This window comes from Phascolarctos cinereus, unplaced genomic scaffold (genome assembly GCF_003287225.1).
Source record: "Phascolarctos cinereus isolate Bilbo 61053 unplaced genomic scaffold, phaCin_HiC Scaffold_4;HRSCAF=312, whole genome shotgun sequence".
NCBI lineage: Eukaryota > Metazoa > Chordata > Mammalia > Diprotodontia > Phascolarctidae > Phascolarctos > Phascolarctos cinereus.
In genome coordinates, this window is record NW_027555847.1 from 80,227,659 (window position 1) to 80,247,840 (window position 20,182).

Genomic DNA, 20,182 nt, shown 5'->3' on the forward strand with positions numbered 1-20,182 from the left:
CCATGGAGACATAAATCATTTTCCTAACTCCTGATTCTACCACTTTACCAATCCTATCCCAATTTTCCAATAGCTGTCACTGCCTATCATCTTAAACCTCAGAGAAATGCCCTCCATAATACAGCCATCAGATTGATCACAGAAGTCCAGTAATCAGCATTACTTAACATTAGGAAGGTCAATTTAAATGCTGGGTAACGTGACTGTGCATAGATGTACAAATTTGTGGAATTCAAAAACCAATGTTGACAGCACCTTTCCTGTGAATCTTTCCCTAAGAATGGACAACATATACAAAACCATTATACAATGTATAAAAACAACATGGAACACTTGGAAGTTCTGAAAGGCATAGGTTGTTCCATTTGAAACACTTAAAAGTTCAACATCCAGGAGCAGCTAGTTGGTGCAGTGCATAGAGCACTGGCCCTGGAGTCAGGAGGACCTGAGTTCAAATCTGGCCCCAGACACATAACACTCCTAGCTGTGTGACTCTGGGCAAGTCATTAACCCCAACTGCCTCACCAAAAAAAAAAAAATCAACATCCATTAAGTAGCCAAAACCTGAAGATTGTCGAGGAACTGCTATTTTCATCACAGTATGTCAGGTGATATTAGATTCAAAACATGACTGACAGTGTTTCTCGAAAAGAGAGATGAAGATTTACCTCATGATTTTAAAAGAATTTACATTGTTTGCTTGACTCTTTTTTTCCCCCCAACTGTTTTCAGATAAATGCATCTTGGACAAAATCCACTTCCTGCATACTTCAGTAAATAAGTTTGGAAATAGTCTTTATTAGCGCTCAGTGGGATGAGGGGATCAAAATGAGGCACCAACCTATTGCTATAGAAATATCTTCTGGTCAGTCAGTGCAGCATCCTTCATCATTATCACTGGGATTTCCTCCTTTATCATTTATCCTCCTTTATAGCATTGGGATTTTTACACTAGATTCAGAATTTTAAAAGATTTTAAAAGAAATGGAATGTCATGATACTAAGAATCAATTAGGCATGGAAATTATGTTAAAAGAGAGGCAAAAATGATCATCATAATTTGATGTTTTTTCACCCTTTACTTGTAATTTACATGGAGTATGTAGGGTTGTTCTGGCATAATTTCTCTTACTTTTCTTATTACCTCCTTTCTTTTCTTTCCCTCTTTAGGCAGCAGCCCCTTTCTATCCTTGACAATTTTACTTAGCTTTGGAGACCAGAGATCTAACCTTCATCTGTGCTTTGGTGTCTATTCATCCCTTCCATCACTGCTGCTCCCCTTTTAAACTCATGCCCTTGACACCTGACCAGTCCAAATGTGCTGCTGGAAACATAAAATTGAAGGAGAGCAGAATAAATAACAGTGGGAAGTTGGAAAGAATAAACTAGTCAGTGGATGGCCTTGTGTCAGTATGGTGGTACAAATGGTTGGGACTACTCTGATACGTATCAAACAGCTGTAGGGAGCTGATTTCTAGACTCTATGATAGTTCTGAGGTTCCTCTAAAAATGTCAGGAAAGTTTGCAGGCTTCATTTCAATACACTCTGCAGAACTTCCAACATCTATTCTGAATCTACACACGTTCCTGAAATGTCTACTACTGTCTCTTAACCTTCTTAGAATGCACTAGTTCGTTCTTGGAGTGGTATTTTCTTTGGACTACCCTAATTATAGCCCAATTCCAAAGGTAGTTCTAAGATACAAAGTATTAAGAACTCTCATGGGGCATAGGCAGAAATGATACTGTCCCTCCAAAAACCTGTTGGTGTCATTCACTGAGCTATAGGGCCAAACGGTATAATAACATTTGACTGAACCTAGAGTCACAAAAATAAATGCTTAAATAAATAAAATCACAGAAGGTAGCCAGTTACCTTAAAAAGGGAAGAGATACCTTATTTTTTATATATCATGCCCTGAACTGACTACCCCATTATAACTTCATTTTAACGCATTACATTGTATTAATCAATTCTGAAATACATATTTTATTTTTAAAATAGACATTGACTCTGGTTTTTTTTAAAAGTTCCCTAGATCTTATAAATACAAATAAGTTATCTCTTCAAAGTAGTCCTCTTGAGGTGTGATAATCTTAATGTAACTGTTCCATTATTGCTGTAAACGTTTTTGGTAACTCATTGATTTCAACGTCTACATTACGTCTTTTGGAAAAACCCAAACATACTCTCAAAAGCAGCAAATTCTCAAACTTTGAGAGTACATTTTTGGTACATGAATCACTCAAAAGTCAACCAAAGATGATTCTGGTTAATTAGGAGGGTAATCAAACTGGAAAGTGCCATTTTTTCAGGAAGAGTTTGGGGTTTGAAAAGAGCAATACAAACTGATGATACTGTCTTTCCTATATAGTTTTTGACCACAGGTTGTGAAATCAATCCTGTCAGAATTCCAAAAATTTAGATCTGGAAGGAGCCTTACAGACCATCTAGAACAGTTCCCCTTATTTTACTGACGAGAAAATTTAGGCCTAGTGAGGCAAAGGGACATTAGTCCAAGATTGCATAGATCAGGTCAACCAGAGAGCTAGGGTTTCAACCCAGATCCTCTGAATGACAATTCATCTCTTTTTTCCACTGTATCATATTGTGATTTCTACTTTGAGGGACAACACTTTTTTTTGAAAGCTCAATCTTTATGATTAGCTTAGTGAAGAATTTTTAAGTACAGTCCTAAAACATATTGCATTTTATCTATTTACATAATGCAATTATTTTTACTTCCTAAAGTGAAAATTTCTGACTTGTCAACAATGACAACATTTAATAATATACTTAATTTAAGCGAGACCCAATCCAAAATGATTCTCTGCTCCCACCTTATCTTCATACTTAGATTAAGTTAAGAGTTTAGAAAGATATATTAAATCTTTCAAGACATCCAAGGGAATGCCACTTAGATTATAGATCACTATTATATACATATGCCAGTGCTGAGAACAGAGTCAGGAGCTTCCTTGAGCATCCCTCTTAAATTTAGGTACAAGGGTCAGGTTTACCACTAACTACATGACCTTAGGCAAGTCATTTTGTCCCTTAGGGACTCTTTCTTCACAAGAAAAATGAGGGGGTTGGACCAATGCCTTAAAGGTCTTCGTTAGCTCTAAAACTTGATGAACAAAGACACCAAAGTGGTACCAAAGACAAGCAGACTATTTTGTTTAGCCAGGTATTTTGTTTAGCCAACCACTCTCTTTAACACATTGTCTCATGAATGTAGATTTAACTTGTATAATTGATTTTTTTTTTTTGCTGAATTTATCAGAGCTTTAGGCAGAGTGTAGACTGAGCCACAGAGGCACTCCAGAGTATCTGCTTCATTAGGTATGCTTTAAATCATAGAAAAACTACAGTGTCATACAATTTGCATGATAAACTCAAAACTAATTTGATCAAGAAAGAAATCTGTATTAATTATACACACTAGAGAGTATTTTACTCTTTTAAATTCCAACCTCCATTCTATATTGTAGTTGATCTTATATCCTACCATGCTAAAGCATACAATGAAACTATTTTCATTTTTTTTTTCATAAACAGTATAAAATCAGAGGCCCATGAGGAGTAGTAGAAAGACTGCAGCTTTGGAGGAAAAGAAATAATGCCAAAATGTTTTCATGTGGTTCTCTATTGGAAACAAGATGGAAAGTTAATTTGAGAGACTTTGGAAGCTTATAAACACAAGCTTTTCAATGGAAATTTAAATAGGAACAACTAATGAAAACTCTGAGCCAAATTCTGGCTTCCACGATCCATGCCAAATGGTTTAATATGAACTGTGCTCAGAAGGTCAGAATTTGTCTCTGCATAGGAATTGATGAGTGTGTATGTATATGTATTTGTATGTTCGTATGCATGCATGTGTGTATACACATGTGCAATGAATCAAAATGTTTCTACTGTGTTTTTGTTTCAGATACAATAATTATACCACCCCCTTGAAATAGCAATATGTGGGTAACATCACTACTTCTTCCTTTGATACTTGTCCAATGTCAAATGGAGTCCTCAGCATCCAATGAATGTCCGCAATGTTTACAAGATTAGTATTTCCATTCATTTTATGTTACAGTGTAGAGAGTTAGATTTATTGCTTCTAATGACTGAAGGTGTGAAGTTTGAATAGATGGCTTTTACACTATGAATAATATGGATGTAACGATGAAATTATTGGCAGCAGGGGAGCTTTTTTGTTTTCCTGGGCTAGCATTTTCATTCAAAATTTGCTCAGTTGAATGCACATGCACAGACTGGGGACACTCAGTGTCAAAAGTGATATGTTCAAGCACTTTAGAGACATCCTGGATTTTGTTTTGCTTTGTCACTTACATCAGGCATGAGTGGCATGCAAGAGGTTGCAAAGAGGAGCACAAAGAACAGCCATTTCCAAAGAGCTAGTCATCATCATGCAGGTGTAAAACCTCTGTTATAAAAAACCATCGATATCCATTAAAAGTGTGCCAGGTGTGTGTGTGTGTGTGTGTGATGTCATTATTATGTGTGTGTTTTTGGTACAAGTGGACATGCAATTACTTATAACTGATAAAGTATTTACAAGTTATTTTTTTCATAATAAACTCTTTAAAGTCAATAATACATTAAAGGCCAGCATTTGTACATTGACACTGTACAAGATTAAAAATAAATAAGGCAATATCATACAAGTTTATCACAAATTAAAAAATGTTGCTTATCACTGCAATACAAAACTCCAAAGGACATTATGGCTAAATAGTGCTCCTGTTCCAAACAGGGCCCATACAGAGCTTGGAATTGCTGATGATAAAGGAAATAGTTTGTTAAAGTGAACATACTCGTGCGAATCACTCACTAATACACATTCCCCTTTTCCAGGAATGGAAATCCTATTGTTTATGCTCAAAAGCCTTGAGCTTGTGGTCTGTGGCACCTACTAGTGTGATATCAAGAGGCTTTTGTGTTTGCGAACATTCTAGGCTAAACAGCCTACTGTGTCAGATTCCACAACTTGAGCTCTTTTCTAGGATGCCATTAGACATCATTGCCCCCATTAACTGTTAAGGCTAAATTCACTCTTCAGGGTCACTAGGCTACTGTTTTAGTGCCCTAGAACAGTCATTTACTGGAAGAGCTCTTTTTGCTTCCAAAAATGTCCAAGATATACCTAAGGAACTCTACAAACATTAGCAAAAATGGAGTCAACATATTCTCAATGACATTTCTTATGTAACTTCTTCATTTCTTCACCTGTGGCCACAAACACGCACGCATGTACACACGCACACACATCCACACACACACATCCACACATACACATGCATCCAACCACACACCTAAATTGACCAACTGGGGAGGAGGGGTGGAGCAGGTAAGAAGGAGAACAGATCTGTGATTTCATTGGCATATTGAACTACCAGCAAGGAAACTCTCTACCAATGCAGCTTGGCACCTGCTCCATATATTACAGTCTTAAGAGAGCTATCAGGGGCAGTGAGAAATAAAGTGACTTGCCCAGGGTCACATAGCCAGTAGGTGCCAGAGGCCAGATTTGAACTCATGTCTTGCTGATTCTGAAGCCATCTCTCTAACCATTATGCAACACTGCCTCTCTGACCAACAAATTCAATCAAACCACCAATTAATTCTTTAAATAAGTGACTCCTTTCTTCTTTCTTTCTTTCCTTCCTCCCTCCCTCCCCCTTTCTCTTTTCTCTTCTTTCTGGAATTAATAGGCTACATGTTCTCAGAATGATTGAATTAGTTGTTTTTAAAGACACAACCATAGTCTCTGTATTGGCAAACTATTAAAAACACACACACACACACACACACACACACACACACACACACATAAACACCCAATGTGATCATAAAACAGGCTCTCTCAGATTTTAGGAAGAGCTAAAATGTAAAACCAAAAAAATTATAAGGGGATGTAGATGTATTCAGCCAAACAATAGCTGCTATTCTAATGCTCATGACAGACATTTGCAGAGAAAATATATACAGTTTATGTATTTGAAGTATTCTGTTCTTATTTGATTAGCATATAAAACTCTTGGAACTATTTATTCAAGAACTTCGTTGAATATTATTTTGTAGTTTCAAGATTATAAAAACTTGGTGGGAAAAAGTGCTGAGAGATTAATGGTTTGCAAATAGTCCCAAATGTAAGGAAGAAGGATTTGGGACAGGAAAAATAGAAGAACAAATAAGAGTCTGAAGAGCTTTTCTCATCTTCTGGTATAAAGATATTCATCATCACCATCATTTAAAGAGAAATCATGCAAATGAGAGTGAAAGGTTGTGCTTGCAATAAACAATCCTACAAAAAAAATCTCGTCAGAATTGGCACCTATTTGGGGATGATGGGAGGGCTTCCTCAAACTGGAATGTTGTCTAGGTTTCAGGAATATAGGTTAACTTAGAGGGGTCACTCCTGTCCTTCTCTGAATGATCTAAATGCCATGACTATAAGTAAAAGAATTTTCCCTTTGGCAGGGGTTATAGCAAGATGAACCAGTCCATTAAGTCAGAGTTTGAATTACAAAGAGCTGTCAAAAATCTGAAGTACAGTGGGTGGGGCAGGGAGGAAGAAGATACAGTTAGATGCTATGAAGAGGTGGAAGAAATTTGAGCCTCAGGGCTAGGTTGCTGGTTTCAGGTAGCTGAGGTGAAAAAGGCAACATTGCTGACTCTTGTGGATGGCCCAGGGTCGAAGTGCCACTTACAAAAAGACTAAACTACCCAGCTCTGACTGCCTAGAGAAGTCACTGACTGGTTCATTTGTGCCCTCCACAATATGGAGTTGGGGACCATCTTAAGAGATGTGGGAGTGACCCTGAACAGCCCAAAAAGACAGTAGGGTAGGAATTTCCCAGTGGGGCACAGAAGGCAGGGAATTCATATTTTATATCTCCATATCTTAGATTGTTTTCTACCTCTGATTACAAAGTTTCTACCCCTAAAATATGCTATTGGAATATATCCTCATATGTTAATAGTGGTATTACAATAGATGGTATACTTCCCTCATGTTGATATGAATTCATGCATTTGTGAACCATGTCAGATTATTCATTGTAATTATATCCTCTTCATAAATGCAGTTCACATGAGTTATAGGAGGAAAGAATGTTAAAAAAAACCCATCAAGAATATGTGGGTGAAAAGAGTTAACTCACTGAAATAAAATTAACAATAAAATGGGAAAACTTAATATAAAGGACTATTGTTCTCTAAAGAGGGACCTACCATATAAAATGAAATAGATACTAACTCTACTCTTCATCTGCATTAACTTGAGCAAAAGTTGCCAACAAGTCTTACATAAAATAAAACATGTTTGGTTCCAAATGCACCTTTGTGGTCTCTGCTGAACCCCTCTTGCTTGGCTGGACTCCAATTCTGGCTCCTTCTCATCAGACTTATCCTACTACAACTCATGCCCTGATATTGAAGAATCCTTCAATTTGAAGTATCATGGGGCAGTTCCCTAGATTTTGCTGGAAATCCCTTATACACACTTCATTAGACCATGCTTTGGTATAAATATGCCACCATCTGTTACCTATTCCCTTGGACTTTAGATCAAACTTCTTGGCTTCAAAATTGGTCATTTTTGTTTGTTTTATTAGGATCCCAAATAATCTGACTTCATTAATACTTCTTTTCAACATCTACCCACGTAATTTCCCACATAAACAAATTCTGCTGGTACTTATACTTAAGCTTGTATATGAATTGTCCATGACTGGATTCATTCACCCATAAAGACCTTTTCTGGTCGAGATGAACTCTTCGACTGACATATTTATGGAGGAAAATGAAGTCCAGTTGGTTAAGTGATACTTGTCTCAAGAAATCATTTTATTTTACTTTTTCCCATAATCACTCCTGAGCATCTAAAGATCAAACCCCGCAGGGTATCAGAGTACCAAATACTTCCACAGAGAACATGTATCAGTTACTCAGGTTTGTCAAGTTCTATCAGTATTTATTGAGAGTAATTTTTTTTCCCCTGAATTGTGGAACATACTGTGGTTATATTGATGACACTCATTTTTAATAAATTCTAATGAATTAAACTTTCTTTGCTCAACTGTATGATGAATCCCTTTATTCAATAGCCATTCACTAAGCACCTACGATATGCAAGGCACTGTGCTAGGCACTGTAGGGAATAAAAAGATGACAGAGTTCATGCCCTCAAGGAATTTACAATTTAGTAAGAGCTACTCCTATTTTCACCCTGACTCCACATTACAATTTCCTCTCCCCAACTTTCAGTGGCAGAACAACCGATGGAACCATCAAGGTAAAACCTTCTTAACAAAGAGTGACCCTGAATTCATTTGTTTTACCCATGAACATTCCTTTATCTACTATTTGACCACCAAAGAACAGAGCTATCTCTCTGGGACAAGTATCCCAGCTCAAGTTTGTTTTCAAGAATAGAAACACCATTGTAAGCTATAGAGCATATGGTCTAAGTTATCATGGGCCATCAGTAGGAAAAACCATGGTAAGAAATGTTCTCTTCCCTCTTCCTTCCTGTCCCATGCATTCTTGATCATATTTCTTCATAGCATTTAACTTCCCAGTGGTGAATTGATTACTTGGTTGCTCAAGAATGATAAGGGTGGTTTTGACAGTGGTGGTGGCTGGGGATGGAAAGTCACCTTGTAGATGACACACTACCCCATATGCTTCCTGATACCTGAAAATTTTCTAGGTATAACCTAGGATGCCCATCTCTACATACAAACATGCCAAGTTCTGCTACAGGACCCAAGTATTCCTCAGAGCCTGAGAGAACTCTGGCTGGGAATTTTCGCTCTACTTGAAGTTACAGTTCCACCTAGAAGGTATGTGTTCTTGTGACATTGTAACTCCGAGTTGTACAGCTTTATTACTATGGCTCCAAAGTGGATTGCTGTAGTGAACACGAGATCTTTCTTAGGGACTTGACATTACTCTCTGTCCTTCCAAATGGATTAGCATTTTTACCAAACTAAAGAATCATGGAAGAGTTTGGAGGAGAATTTGGATTCAAATCTTAACTTTATCACTTACTGGCTGTGTGACTTCAGGAAGGTCACCCATCTCTCCCTGCCTCATTCTTTTGTAAAATGAGAGAGCTGAACCAGATTATCTCTAAGGACCTACTGCCAAGGACATCCTGTGTGATTCATTTTGATTTCTGCAGCCCTCCATCACACTGATTCTGGTAATGGCTGACATGTTTATTGCTCTGACTCACTTCTCATCCTTCATAGCACCAATCTCCTGGATTATGATATTACTGTCAGATCACATTTTAAATTTACACAGCTTTCCCCTGTATTTCCTTTTTTGTCAGAGACCCTTAATTTGCTGTCTGCTTTTGGAAGGTTATAAAATCATTGTTTCACACATCTCCAATTGTAAGGGGATTCTAAGGTCTTTTATTTCAACTCCATCATTTTAAAGATGAAGAAACAGGGGGTCAAAGAGGTTAAGTTACTTGCTCAAGGCCTGATCAGCAGAAGTCTGATAACCCATCTTCTAGGTCAGTGGTTCTCAATCTTTTTGGTCCCAGAACCCCATTACACTCTTAAAAATTATTGATGACTCCTCCGCCTCCCCGTCACGAGCTTTTGTTTTTATGAGTTATATCTATCAATACTTGCCACACAGAAATGAAAACATCTTAGTATTATTGTATAAACAGTTATGACCTCATGGACCCCCTGAAAAGGTATCTGGGACTCATATGTGTCCTCAGACCATATTTTGAGAACCAGTGGCAGAGAAGAAGTGATAGATAGAGAAGGCAAATTAAATGCTCGATCAGGCATTCTCTGGAGTATCTCAGGTGTTTCCTAAGAGTGCCCACAAGGTGTTGAATCTCCTTTAGTATCTCTTGAATATTTTCATAAAATAAATTCTTCCCTTATCTTGACCTTGCTCAGTCCCTTTTGTATCAATTGTGGTCTCTATCACCCCTTGCATAAATACTATCTTGAACCTTCATTAGTTGTTAACATCCCCAAATGGGGTAATCTCATGTATTTGATTTATACCAGCCAGACCTGGAAACTCAGGAAGTCCAAGTAGGTTTACAAAAACTAGGTAGACATTTAGCACTTAATGGGAATCACATTTTCTATTATTCCTTTTGATTCCATGCTTCCCTGATTGATTTTACCTTCATACAATTTTATTACATATTGGTATGTTACATATCCTTTTTCATAATTTCCCTGTTGCCTTCAAGTTTGCATTCTTGAATTCCTCCCCCTACTCCCTAAATCATTCTAAGATCATTTCTCTCCTCATTCTCTAGGTCACTAGGAAGATCATTCTTTCCCCTCCTTTGCTCCTAACATAGGGTCAGCAGAAGTGTCAGAGATGTCTTTAGATCCAAATGAATACAATAGAGCCAACAAACTGGAGAGGTGTAATCAAAAAGACTAATCTTAAGAACTCACAAAATATGAATACTATTCATGCAAAAATCTAGGCCTTCCACTGTACCACTGTATCCTAAAAACACAGAACTCCAAAGAAGGCTAAGCATACCCTTTGGTAGAAGAAAAATTTTTATGAGTATTGCCAGAATTTTAGATGCAATAAGTGGTAGGATTCTGCTATGGTCCTCTGATCTGTTTCTGGCTATAACTTGGGACCAGGGCTGCCATAATCCTATTTGCTAGTGCTTGTATAGTCTCTCTGACCTCTGTAACTCTAGACTCCACTTAATTCTTTAGATCCTTCATATTTTCCAAATGCTCTTTAATTTGGATAACCTCCTTGGGCTTAGACCCTGACAGACCTGAATCTGTTCTGCTTAACTTGTTCATTCTATTACTCACAGTTCTGCCCTTCCTAGCTAGTTTTGCCCTGAAAACCTCTGACCTTTAATGAATGCTATACCTCTACAAAGATACATATATCAAATTCACAGAAATAAACTGTCATCACTTTGTACTTTAATAGATTTCTGTAACTTTGGGATAGAGCACTGATTTCTGGTCTTAAAATAATTTCCTTAATCTAAAATTGTCTGTTCAAAAAGATTAGGAATTCTAGACAAACAAGATGTCTGATAACATAAACTTTCTAAATGCTGTGTGTTTGTTTTTCTCCAAAACAAAACAAAGTAACATATTGCTTAACTCATAGGAACTTAAAATCATACATGAAAAAGATGAGAAATGAGATTTGTCTCCTTATTTACTTTGAACAATAACAGTGGACATTTAAAAAATGAGTTTGGAGAGTTTTACAAGAAGCAAAAAAGTCATCAAAGAAAAAAAAATCATTGGCAAGGGATACAAGTACTACTACTGACATTTATAGAAGGTGATGAATTGGTATGAAGCCCCTCAATCTCTAATCCTTAGCAAAGAGCTTCCTTTGGAAGAAATCCAATAGCTACAAATATTCATGCAGAAGGAAAAGGGGTTCCTAATATTTTTGGCCTATTGCTGCACCTGAAGCATGGAACCTCTGGTTTGATCTGCACCCTGTGATTGATCATGGGGCAACATCTGGGCAAAGATGCTTAGAGATGGTTCAAGTATTTGTCAGTATTCCATCAAGGTCCTGAGTCCAGACTTTTTTTTTTAACCTAATTTTGACTTATTGTACTAAATGTGATGCTGTTTGGATGTTTTCCAGGGTTGGAAGGGGCAAGTTAGAGTGAGCAGATGCAGCTGTTTTGGAATTGGCTTAGTTCAATCTTGGATAAAGCTGCTGCCTTTTTTTAGGCTTGTTTATTAATTCAAACTCTGAGCAAAACTTTCATTGTTCTTGCTATAACTCCAGAATATGTTCCTAAGATTCTGTATTGTATTCCTCATCAAAATTTTAGATCCAACTCAATCTGAACAATAATGGATATGAATATGTGACATAGCTCCCTTATGCCATTACAAATAAAGTTTAAATAAATACATGTATCTATATAAATTTTTACGCCTATATATATGAGTGTGAGTGTATATGTGTTTATATAGAGTTAGGATATATACACACATACATTATCATTTACACACATCTCTTAAGTATGCCGTTTACCTTTTTAAAATTCCAAGAAAATTTCCTTAGTTTCAGAAAATCTGCATTATTCTTGTCCTAACACAATTGTTAGCCCTTATCGCTTCCATTCCAAGTTTTCTTCTATGGAGCTTCCCGGCTTTCTTTGGTTGTGTTAGATTGGATCCATGGCTGATGCCACAAGCTATGACCTTAAATCCTGTTGGCAAGTATTCATGCTTTCCGAGTTCACTTGCAAATGACACTCATCTAGGCTTCTTTCACAGCTGGCACAGAAGGAAGGTAATGGAGCGTTGGATTGGTGTGGGTGCCTGCTGTCTGCAGGGCTCCAATCCCAGCTTTGACCGTAAAGCTAGCCACAGATGAGACAGAAGGGCAGCTAGTACCCAGTTTTGTCTGAATGTTTGATTTCCCATATGGATACATTTTCCGTTCTAAGTTTAAGGACCTGGTTTGAGAATTACTACCGTTTGCTTTTCCTTCCAGAAAATAGGTCAACATTTCACCTTTTCCCTTGACACTGACTTTCCCTCGACACGTAAATTCATAGCTACACCGCTTTAGTAATCGGTGGACTTCTTCTGTGACCTGTTGGCAAAAAGAATTAAGTATTATTCAACAAGCATTTACTTACTATATGTTATGCTCTATGCTAGGCCCAGGGGAACAAAAAATTGTTGGCACTTAAAAAGCTTGGATTCTACTTGGGGGAGTGGACAGCATCTTCATAGGTAAGTGAATGCAAAATACATACAAAATAAAACAATTTGGGAAGGTGGTTTCTTTGGTGATCAGTGATAAGATATCCACTTTATCTTATTCATCTTCACATTTTATTATCTTTTGTTTTTATATTACCTTCATTTCCAAATATACATTGCTTTCCCCTCTCCTCCCTTCCCCAGAGAGCCATGTGTTGTAAAGAAAGTAAAAGTGAGAGAGAGAGAGAGAGAGAGAGAGAGACTGAGATTGAAGCAAGACTAACCAAAATATTAATTAAAGAATGTGGCAATATATGCACCCAGAGCTACCCATCTCCACAAAGAATGGAAGAAGGTATATTTTCTTATCCCTTCTTTGGAGCCAAGGTTGGTCATTATACTATCTCAACTTTCAGTTTCTTGTTCTTTTTTCCATTTCTATTGCTGTAGTAATTATTTATTATGTCCCTGACAGAGTTTACTATACTTATATCAGTCTTCCCACACTTCTATAAATTCTTCATATTCATTATTTCTTAAGGTGCAGTTATACTCCATTTCATTCATATACCACCTTTCATTTAGCCATTCCTTAATTGATGGGTATCTGCTTTACTTCCAGTTCTTGTTACTAAAAAAATAAAAATACAAAAGGTTGGGTAGGGATATTTTGGTGCATATAAGACCCTCCTTTTTGTCTTTGACCTGCATGGGGTATATGCCTAGAAGTGGGATCTCTGGGTCAAAGGGCATAGACATTTTAGTCATTTTCTCAGGATAATTCCAAATTGTTTTCCAAAATGGTTGTATCAATTCACAGCTCCAACAATAGTATGTTAATGTGCCTTCAAGGGAACAGTTTTTACCAGTTTTTGTAGCTGTCTATTCTTTGAGTTAAAATTACTCAAACTATTTAGTTTAATTGAATTTGACTGACATTTGTGGAAGGTTCTGCAATTACTTGGCTTTGGGGACACAATGATGAAAAATAAAAAAGTGGTCTTTGCCCTCAAGGCATTCATTATCTAATGGGGGATATATGTATACAAATGAATATGAAACAAGGTACAACATGATAAGGAAAAAAGAGAGAGCCAGACAAAATCATATAAGAAAATTTAAGTAATAAAAGAACATTTTCATCTGGGACAAGGATTCTAGTTCATCATCTTATTTTACAGATGAAGAAACTGCAGAGTAAGTAGGAAGGCAATGTCACATCTCGTTATTATTCAGGAGTACTTATTGATCTCTGACCGAGGATAATTCTACAAAGTTTTATGAAAACGAATGTTCTTAGAAGACTTGTTTTAGAAAACAAACAACAATTCGTGTTTCTTATGACTTGGTCAGTGTCCAGTTGAATGTTGGGAAGATACTTCTCGCTGTGAAAGGCTAGAATCAGGATTATTTCTGGAAAGCTGGATAAGGCCCAGGATGATCTCTAGGTGTTTTTTTGTTTGTTTGTTTCAACATTTACCAACGCTATGTACCAACTCTCTCTACCAAAACTTTTATGCAAATAAAACTAGGACAGCATGAACATTGAGCTCAACATTGAATGTAGACATTCTTAACCTTTTTTTTTTTTTGGTTTCGTGGACCACTGTGACAGTCTGGTGAAGTCTATGGACCCCTTCACAGAATAACATTTTAAATGCAAAAACAATGCATACAGGTACAAAGGAAACCAATTATATTGAGGTACATTTATCAGAATATATATTTTTAGAAGTATATGTACCGTAGATTAAGATTTCCTGTTTAAAAGGATGAGAAATCACTCAAGGTTACCATAGAGAAGGTGGTGGTACAGAGTATTTAACTGGAGGAAGAATTAGTCTTTTGCTTAAGTGATGAATATGAAGAGGTTTTATTTTCATGAGATCTTGACTTTTTTTAAAAGACCAGTTGAATGAGCTGCCTTTCTTCTCAACCAACTGCACCTCTGAGTCACTGTCTTACTAATGGTAGCAAAGCGCCCTCCATCAAAGTACAGAGATCAGAGCAACTGCTCCAATTTATTACATACCCTAGGGATAAATCTGTCTCAAGTGATATTTTCTAAAAGGGAAACACAGGATTTTAAGTGTTTTAATAGAACAGTAGGAATCAAGCAGGGGCCTAGCTAAGTTTGGAGATCCTCATCATTGCATGGTTGCAAGGTGATGACATTTTTTTAGTCAGAGCCACTCTCTGAGATCACCACACAAGTTGTAGAGGGGCTGCCATCTGCTGGTTGAGGTGCTACCAGCACTTACAAACATCGCAAGTTCTTGAAGTATGGAAGAAGGATTAGGTTTCAGCTGCCTTTACAATACAAAGATGTTTTGTGAAGTCATGAATGGGGTGTTCCATGGGGAAAACAAGAACATCAAGGCTGAGGCTATCTCATTTTCATATCAATTATTATTGGGAGGAGTAAAGAATCATTTTAGTGGGGCCAGATGTAGCATGTGATACTTAGGAATGGAGTTTCGTGAAGCACCAACGCAGGAGGGGGACACCAAAATATTAATATTTGGTCAAAAGTTGTACTTTTCTTATCATGGCTATATGTGTGTTGCTTAGAAGAAATCACTATATATAGATAATTAAGCCTGTGAGGTCAAGGCATAGCTGAGGTTAATGAGCAACTCATTCCACCATATTTAAATTAAAACTAGTAGGTAGTAACTGAGGCTTGTCAGAAATGTATTCCAAATAATTCCAGTCCAGCCTTAAATAGAAGAGTATCATCAGAGCAGAAGCGAATCTGGGTCCTATTGAATAAAACTAAACAAGTTATTTTGGGAGGAGAAAGCAGTAAATTAACCATGTTTTTGTCAGCTTAAATTTAGAAGGCAAGCTGAAGGAATGATGACTCAAATATTTTCCCCAAATGAGGAAGGACATTTCAAACAGAAATAAATCATCAGCAGGGACCCTTGTGATATGATGATTTTAAGAACAAGTTGGGCCTCTCATCAGGTTCAAGGGAGATCAGCAAGGTAGATCTGCTCGATAGAAGTTGTTGCAGTAAGCAGCTGTTTTATTCTGAAGGAGCATCAGATAAAGAAAACTTATAAAGGACACTATAATACTTCAAAGGATCTGTGATTTCAATACCAAACTCTCTTTATCAAGACAAATCTCAGCCTTTCTATGCCTTAGTAGAAGGTCTTTGTGACTTGCTTTTGTTGAACAAAATGTTACCCCACGGCCAACCTTCTGGTGATGAGCCTTTCTTATATTCAGTGGGTCTGGTGCTGAAATAACAGGTGTCATATGTCACTGCGTCTTGATCATAGTCTTGGAAAAATCACAAAACCTCCATGGCATGATGAGAAAACAGAAGATGGAGACCAGAAATTACATTAACTAGATAGCAGTGGTATAATAGAAGCCAGAGGCCATGACCATAGTGTTAGTGGTGTGGAAGATGTCTCACAGCACATCTTCTCCAAAGAACTTGAAATTCAGAAGTCCACATGGTTCTAGTACAGCTAAAGCAGTGGAGTAAGAGTGAAGATGAAGGACAGGAAGTCTTAGAGGTCTTCATAAAAAAACTTTAAGTTTCATTGTAAGTTTCAATTGTTTGGAAAAAAAAACCCAAGGAAACCATGGGCATGTTACGAGTTTCTTACTCCAGGAAAAGCTTCATAAATTTGAGCTTGGCCTGTTCGGTGAATCTTTATCCTAAGGCAGAATAAAAGTCTGTGCTCTGATCCTAGGACTGGTGGGTCATTTTGAAGTCGAGGAACTACAATATATTTGTCGTGATATCCAGACCAATAGAAGCTTCAAGTATTAGTGCCCTGGAGCTAACTCTTCAAAGAAAAGGAAAAAGAAAGTTCCCCAAACTACTCTGTAGCTCAGAAAAACTCAGCCCCACTCAGAGAAAAAATAAGAGAAAGAAACTGAATCATGGCAGTCAGTCTAGCCTCCTATGGATAAGGCATTCTATACTGGTCTTGGATCAACAAGTAATTCAAATGTGTAATGGTTAGAATTCTGATTCTGGAAATATTTGAAATGTAACAAAGGTTAACAATGCCACTGAATCTTGAATAGGTTTTGGGGTGACTTCTTTCAATGAAGGCTTTCCAAGGTGATGAGTGGACCGGCAACTAGATACTTGCATAATCCTCCCTATGCCTTGTCTTAGAGTGAAATGATTAAGGAGGAAAGGATGAGGTGGGGCAAATAAGTAAGTAAATAATATGACATGGTAATAACTACTTCATATCACTATATTTGGCACTGTTCATATTTCTTCATAGTTCTGTTTTGAATTTCAGACTATTGTGAAATATTTTGAAGCCAGATAAGAACATGTAAAAATAGTATGATTAGAAAAAAGTTGAATCTTATCTGAATAATAGGAGGAAAATAAAAGTGCATTAGAAAAACCTCTTAACTGCAAACATCTGTTAATTTTAAATAATGTTTTTTTAATTTCAGCAGAGTATTCATTCATACATCATTTATACATTGCAATGTTTGTTCTTAAAGAATGATCACTTAAGAAGATGTGAGAAAGTCTGCATTTCTTCAGAATTTTGCTGAAGGAACCAAAGGGTTGTACGCTTAGCTAAAATTTACTATGGAGCGCCATCTAACAGTGAACCAAGGTAACTGCAGCTTCATAGTTCCTCAACCACATTGCACACTTTCATATTATTGTGACTGTTTGACCACAAGTCATCCATGATGATGACTTCAAAGTGATAGCCAATGGGTTATACTTGAAAAAAAAAATAAGGGAGACAAGAAGAAAGGATACAAGGGGGTGGGATGGGGAAGGAATGCAGAAGGAACATGAGAATGGCTCATAACAGTGAGTTGATATTTGATTTAGAGGACCTGGTTCTGAATCCCAGCTCTCTGATTTGCTACATGTGTGACTTTAGAGTAACTCATTTAACTTTTCTAGGCTTTAGTCTATACAATGAGCATTGAACTAGATGATAGCAAAGGTCTCTTATAGCTCAAAAGTCTGATTCTACAAGTAAAGATGGAGTAAATATGGCATGCAGGATCAGGAAATGGAGTTTACTAGAATAGTCTAAGAAAAAAAAAAAGAGAATGGCATATTCAAGCAGCTTTAATGGAGATAGCCAGGTAGGGTTCACAAGCTGGAAAAAGGAGTTGGGAAGAAGGAGCTCCATAAGGTAGAGGAAGGAAAACCACATAGAGGGGAGGAATAAATGGCATCAGTTTCACCTAGAAGTCAATAGAGACAGACTTCAGATGCCAAACAGGAGGTAACTTTACACAGAAAACAGAAAAGGGAAGAGAGAAGAGAGGAACATAGTAACTTCACTGGAAGGTGAAAGAAAGGTTGACCAATTAGAAGAACCTTAACTAACAAAGTAAGCCAGGGGGGTCTAGGACTCATGGACCAAGGTAAAAATAGAGAGAGCTTTACTTGTGATTAGAAGGGACTGTTGGGCATTTTGAAATACCTCCCAATCTGTGCTGCACTCTTGGGATCTCATAGTTTAAATCTGGCATAAAGAGAGTGATACACATGAATTTGTGAGAAAGCTCCTCATCTATATATTGTCTATGTTGCATACAACATCCCCCCACCCCCACACGCAATCCCCTCACATTATATACCCCTATACATTTCTTCACATTATACGACATCCTCCAAACCCCCCCCCCCATTTCCTCAAGTCATGTTTACCTTTTGAACTAGGACCATGAGACGGGGATAAAGAGAGAATTGTAATGTTTAGCAGTCATTCATCAGAGAACATGAAAGTATAACTATTTGTTTATTGCAAGTACAGAAAAGTTTTTCAAAGCTCCACATATTTTCCATTGAGAACAAATAGTAACATTTATCCTAAGACCTAAGGGCCAATGGGATAAAAGTTAGGTATCAGTTACTCCCAAAAGCAAGATCTGAATCACTGCTTTCTGCTGGCTGATCTCAGAATGAGAAACCATAGAGTCAACTCAAGTAGGAGGAAGCCCAGTCACAACCATTATTCCTTTTCCTGTGCCAAAGTGATTTGCCCATCAAAATGAATCACTCAGACAAGGAAATCCTACTAAAAATGCTGACTAGTGGACATACCAATATCCAAGAGGCCAAATATTTGGTCATGACCTAAAGGAAAAAGAAAACCAACCTATTTTATAGTTGAAGAAACTAAGACAGAGGTTAAATGAATTGCCCAGGGTCAGCTAGCTGGTGTCTGAGGCTAGATTTGAACTCAGGTCTTCTTGACTCCAGGCCCAGACTCCAGAGCTCTATCAACTATGCCACTTACTTGCCTCAAGTATGTTCCTACTTCAAGTGGGAACCACTCTACCACGTCATAATAAAATCCACTTCAATATTTCAAGGGTATGTGATGTCATGGGTGTGGGGAATATTCCCTCGACCAATGCAAATTGCAATACAATTATGTCTTATTTAGGTGGCTTTTGGGGGTTGCTGGGGCAAGAAATGCAATATTGCCAACCAGTTGAGGAATCTCTTAACACTTACTCAGGTTGGTTTTCAGATGACATTCCACTTCTGGTCCAACACTTGAAGTTTTTCTACTCTGGCAAGATCTGTCAGAACTTGTACTTTGTCAAAACAGCCATCAGAAACAACTATGAAAGGCTTAGTAACTCTAATTAACACAATGATCCACCACAACTCCAAAGGACTCATGATGTCAAATGCTATCCACCTCCAGAGAGAAAACTGATGGACTCAGAGTGCAGATTGAAGCATATTTTTTTCTTTTAAAGTTTTTTTTTCTTGCTTTTAATTTCTCAAAAAAAAGCTAATGTAGAAATATGTTTTGCAAGACTTCATATGTATAATAGGTATCACATTTCTTGCCTTCCTAATGGGTGGGGGAAAGGCTGGAGGGCGAGAGAATTTGGAACTAAAAAATCAAAATTAAATTAAAAAATCAAAATTAAAAAAAAACCAGCCATCAAGAATATGAGGTCATTTCAACAACACTGAAAGTAGGCATAGGGGTAGGAATTTACCATACTTATTTATTGGTTTGGTAAGAATCATAATAATATCAGTGGCTGCATGGCAGAAAAGAAGAAGGAGAAAGAGAAGAAGGAGGAGGAGGAGGAAAGAAGAAAGGAGAAAAGAGAAAAGAAGAAATCACTGTTAACATTTATATAGCATCTATTATATGCCAAGCACTTTACATATATTGCTCATGTGATCCTCCCAACAATCATGGGAGATAGATGCTATTATCCCCATTTTATATTTGAAGAAACTGAGGCTGGGAGAGGGTAAGTGAATTTCTTGGGGTCACATAGCTAAAAAGTATCTGAGGCCATATTTGAACTCAAGTCTTTCTGACTGTAGACCTACTGCTCTAGCCACTGAGCCACCCAGATATTGTGATAACTCACTCAACCTTCACAGGCATTAGGCAACTCTAGGATTCATATTCTAAGTCACACACACACTTATGAT

General features: G+C 37.3%; 1 protein-coding gene across 1 annotated transcript in view; it reads right to left on the minus strand.

The window, feature by feature from the left end:
* Positions 1–778: 778 nt before the first annotated feature.
* ADCY1 (adenylate cyclase 1) overlaps positions 779–20,182 on the minus strand; it is a 354,989-nt gene continuing 335,585 nt past the window's right edge. Inside the window, exon 20 of the mRNA XM_020971543.2 lies at positions 779–12,631. Coding sequence (XP_020827202.1) covers positions 12,293–12,631 — 339 coding nt within the window. The 3' untranslated portion in view covers positions 779–12,292. The remainder of the gene's footprint in view (positions 12,632–20,182) is intronic.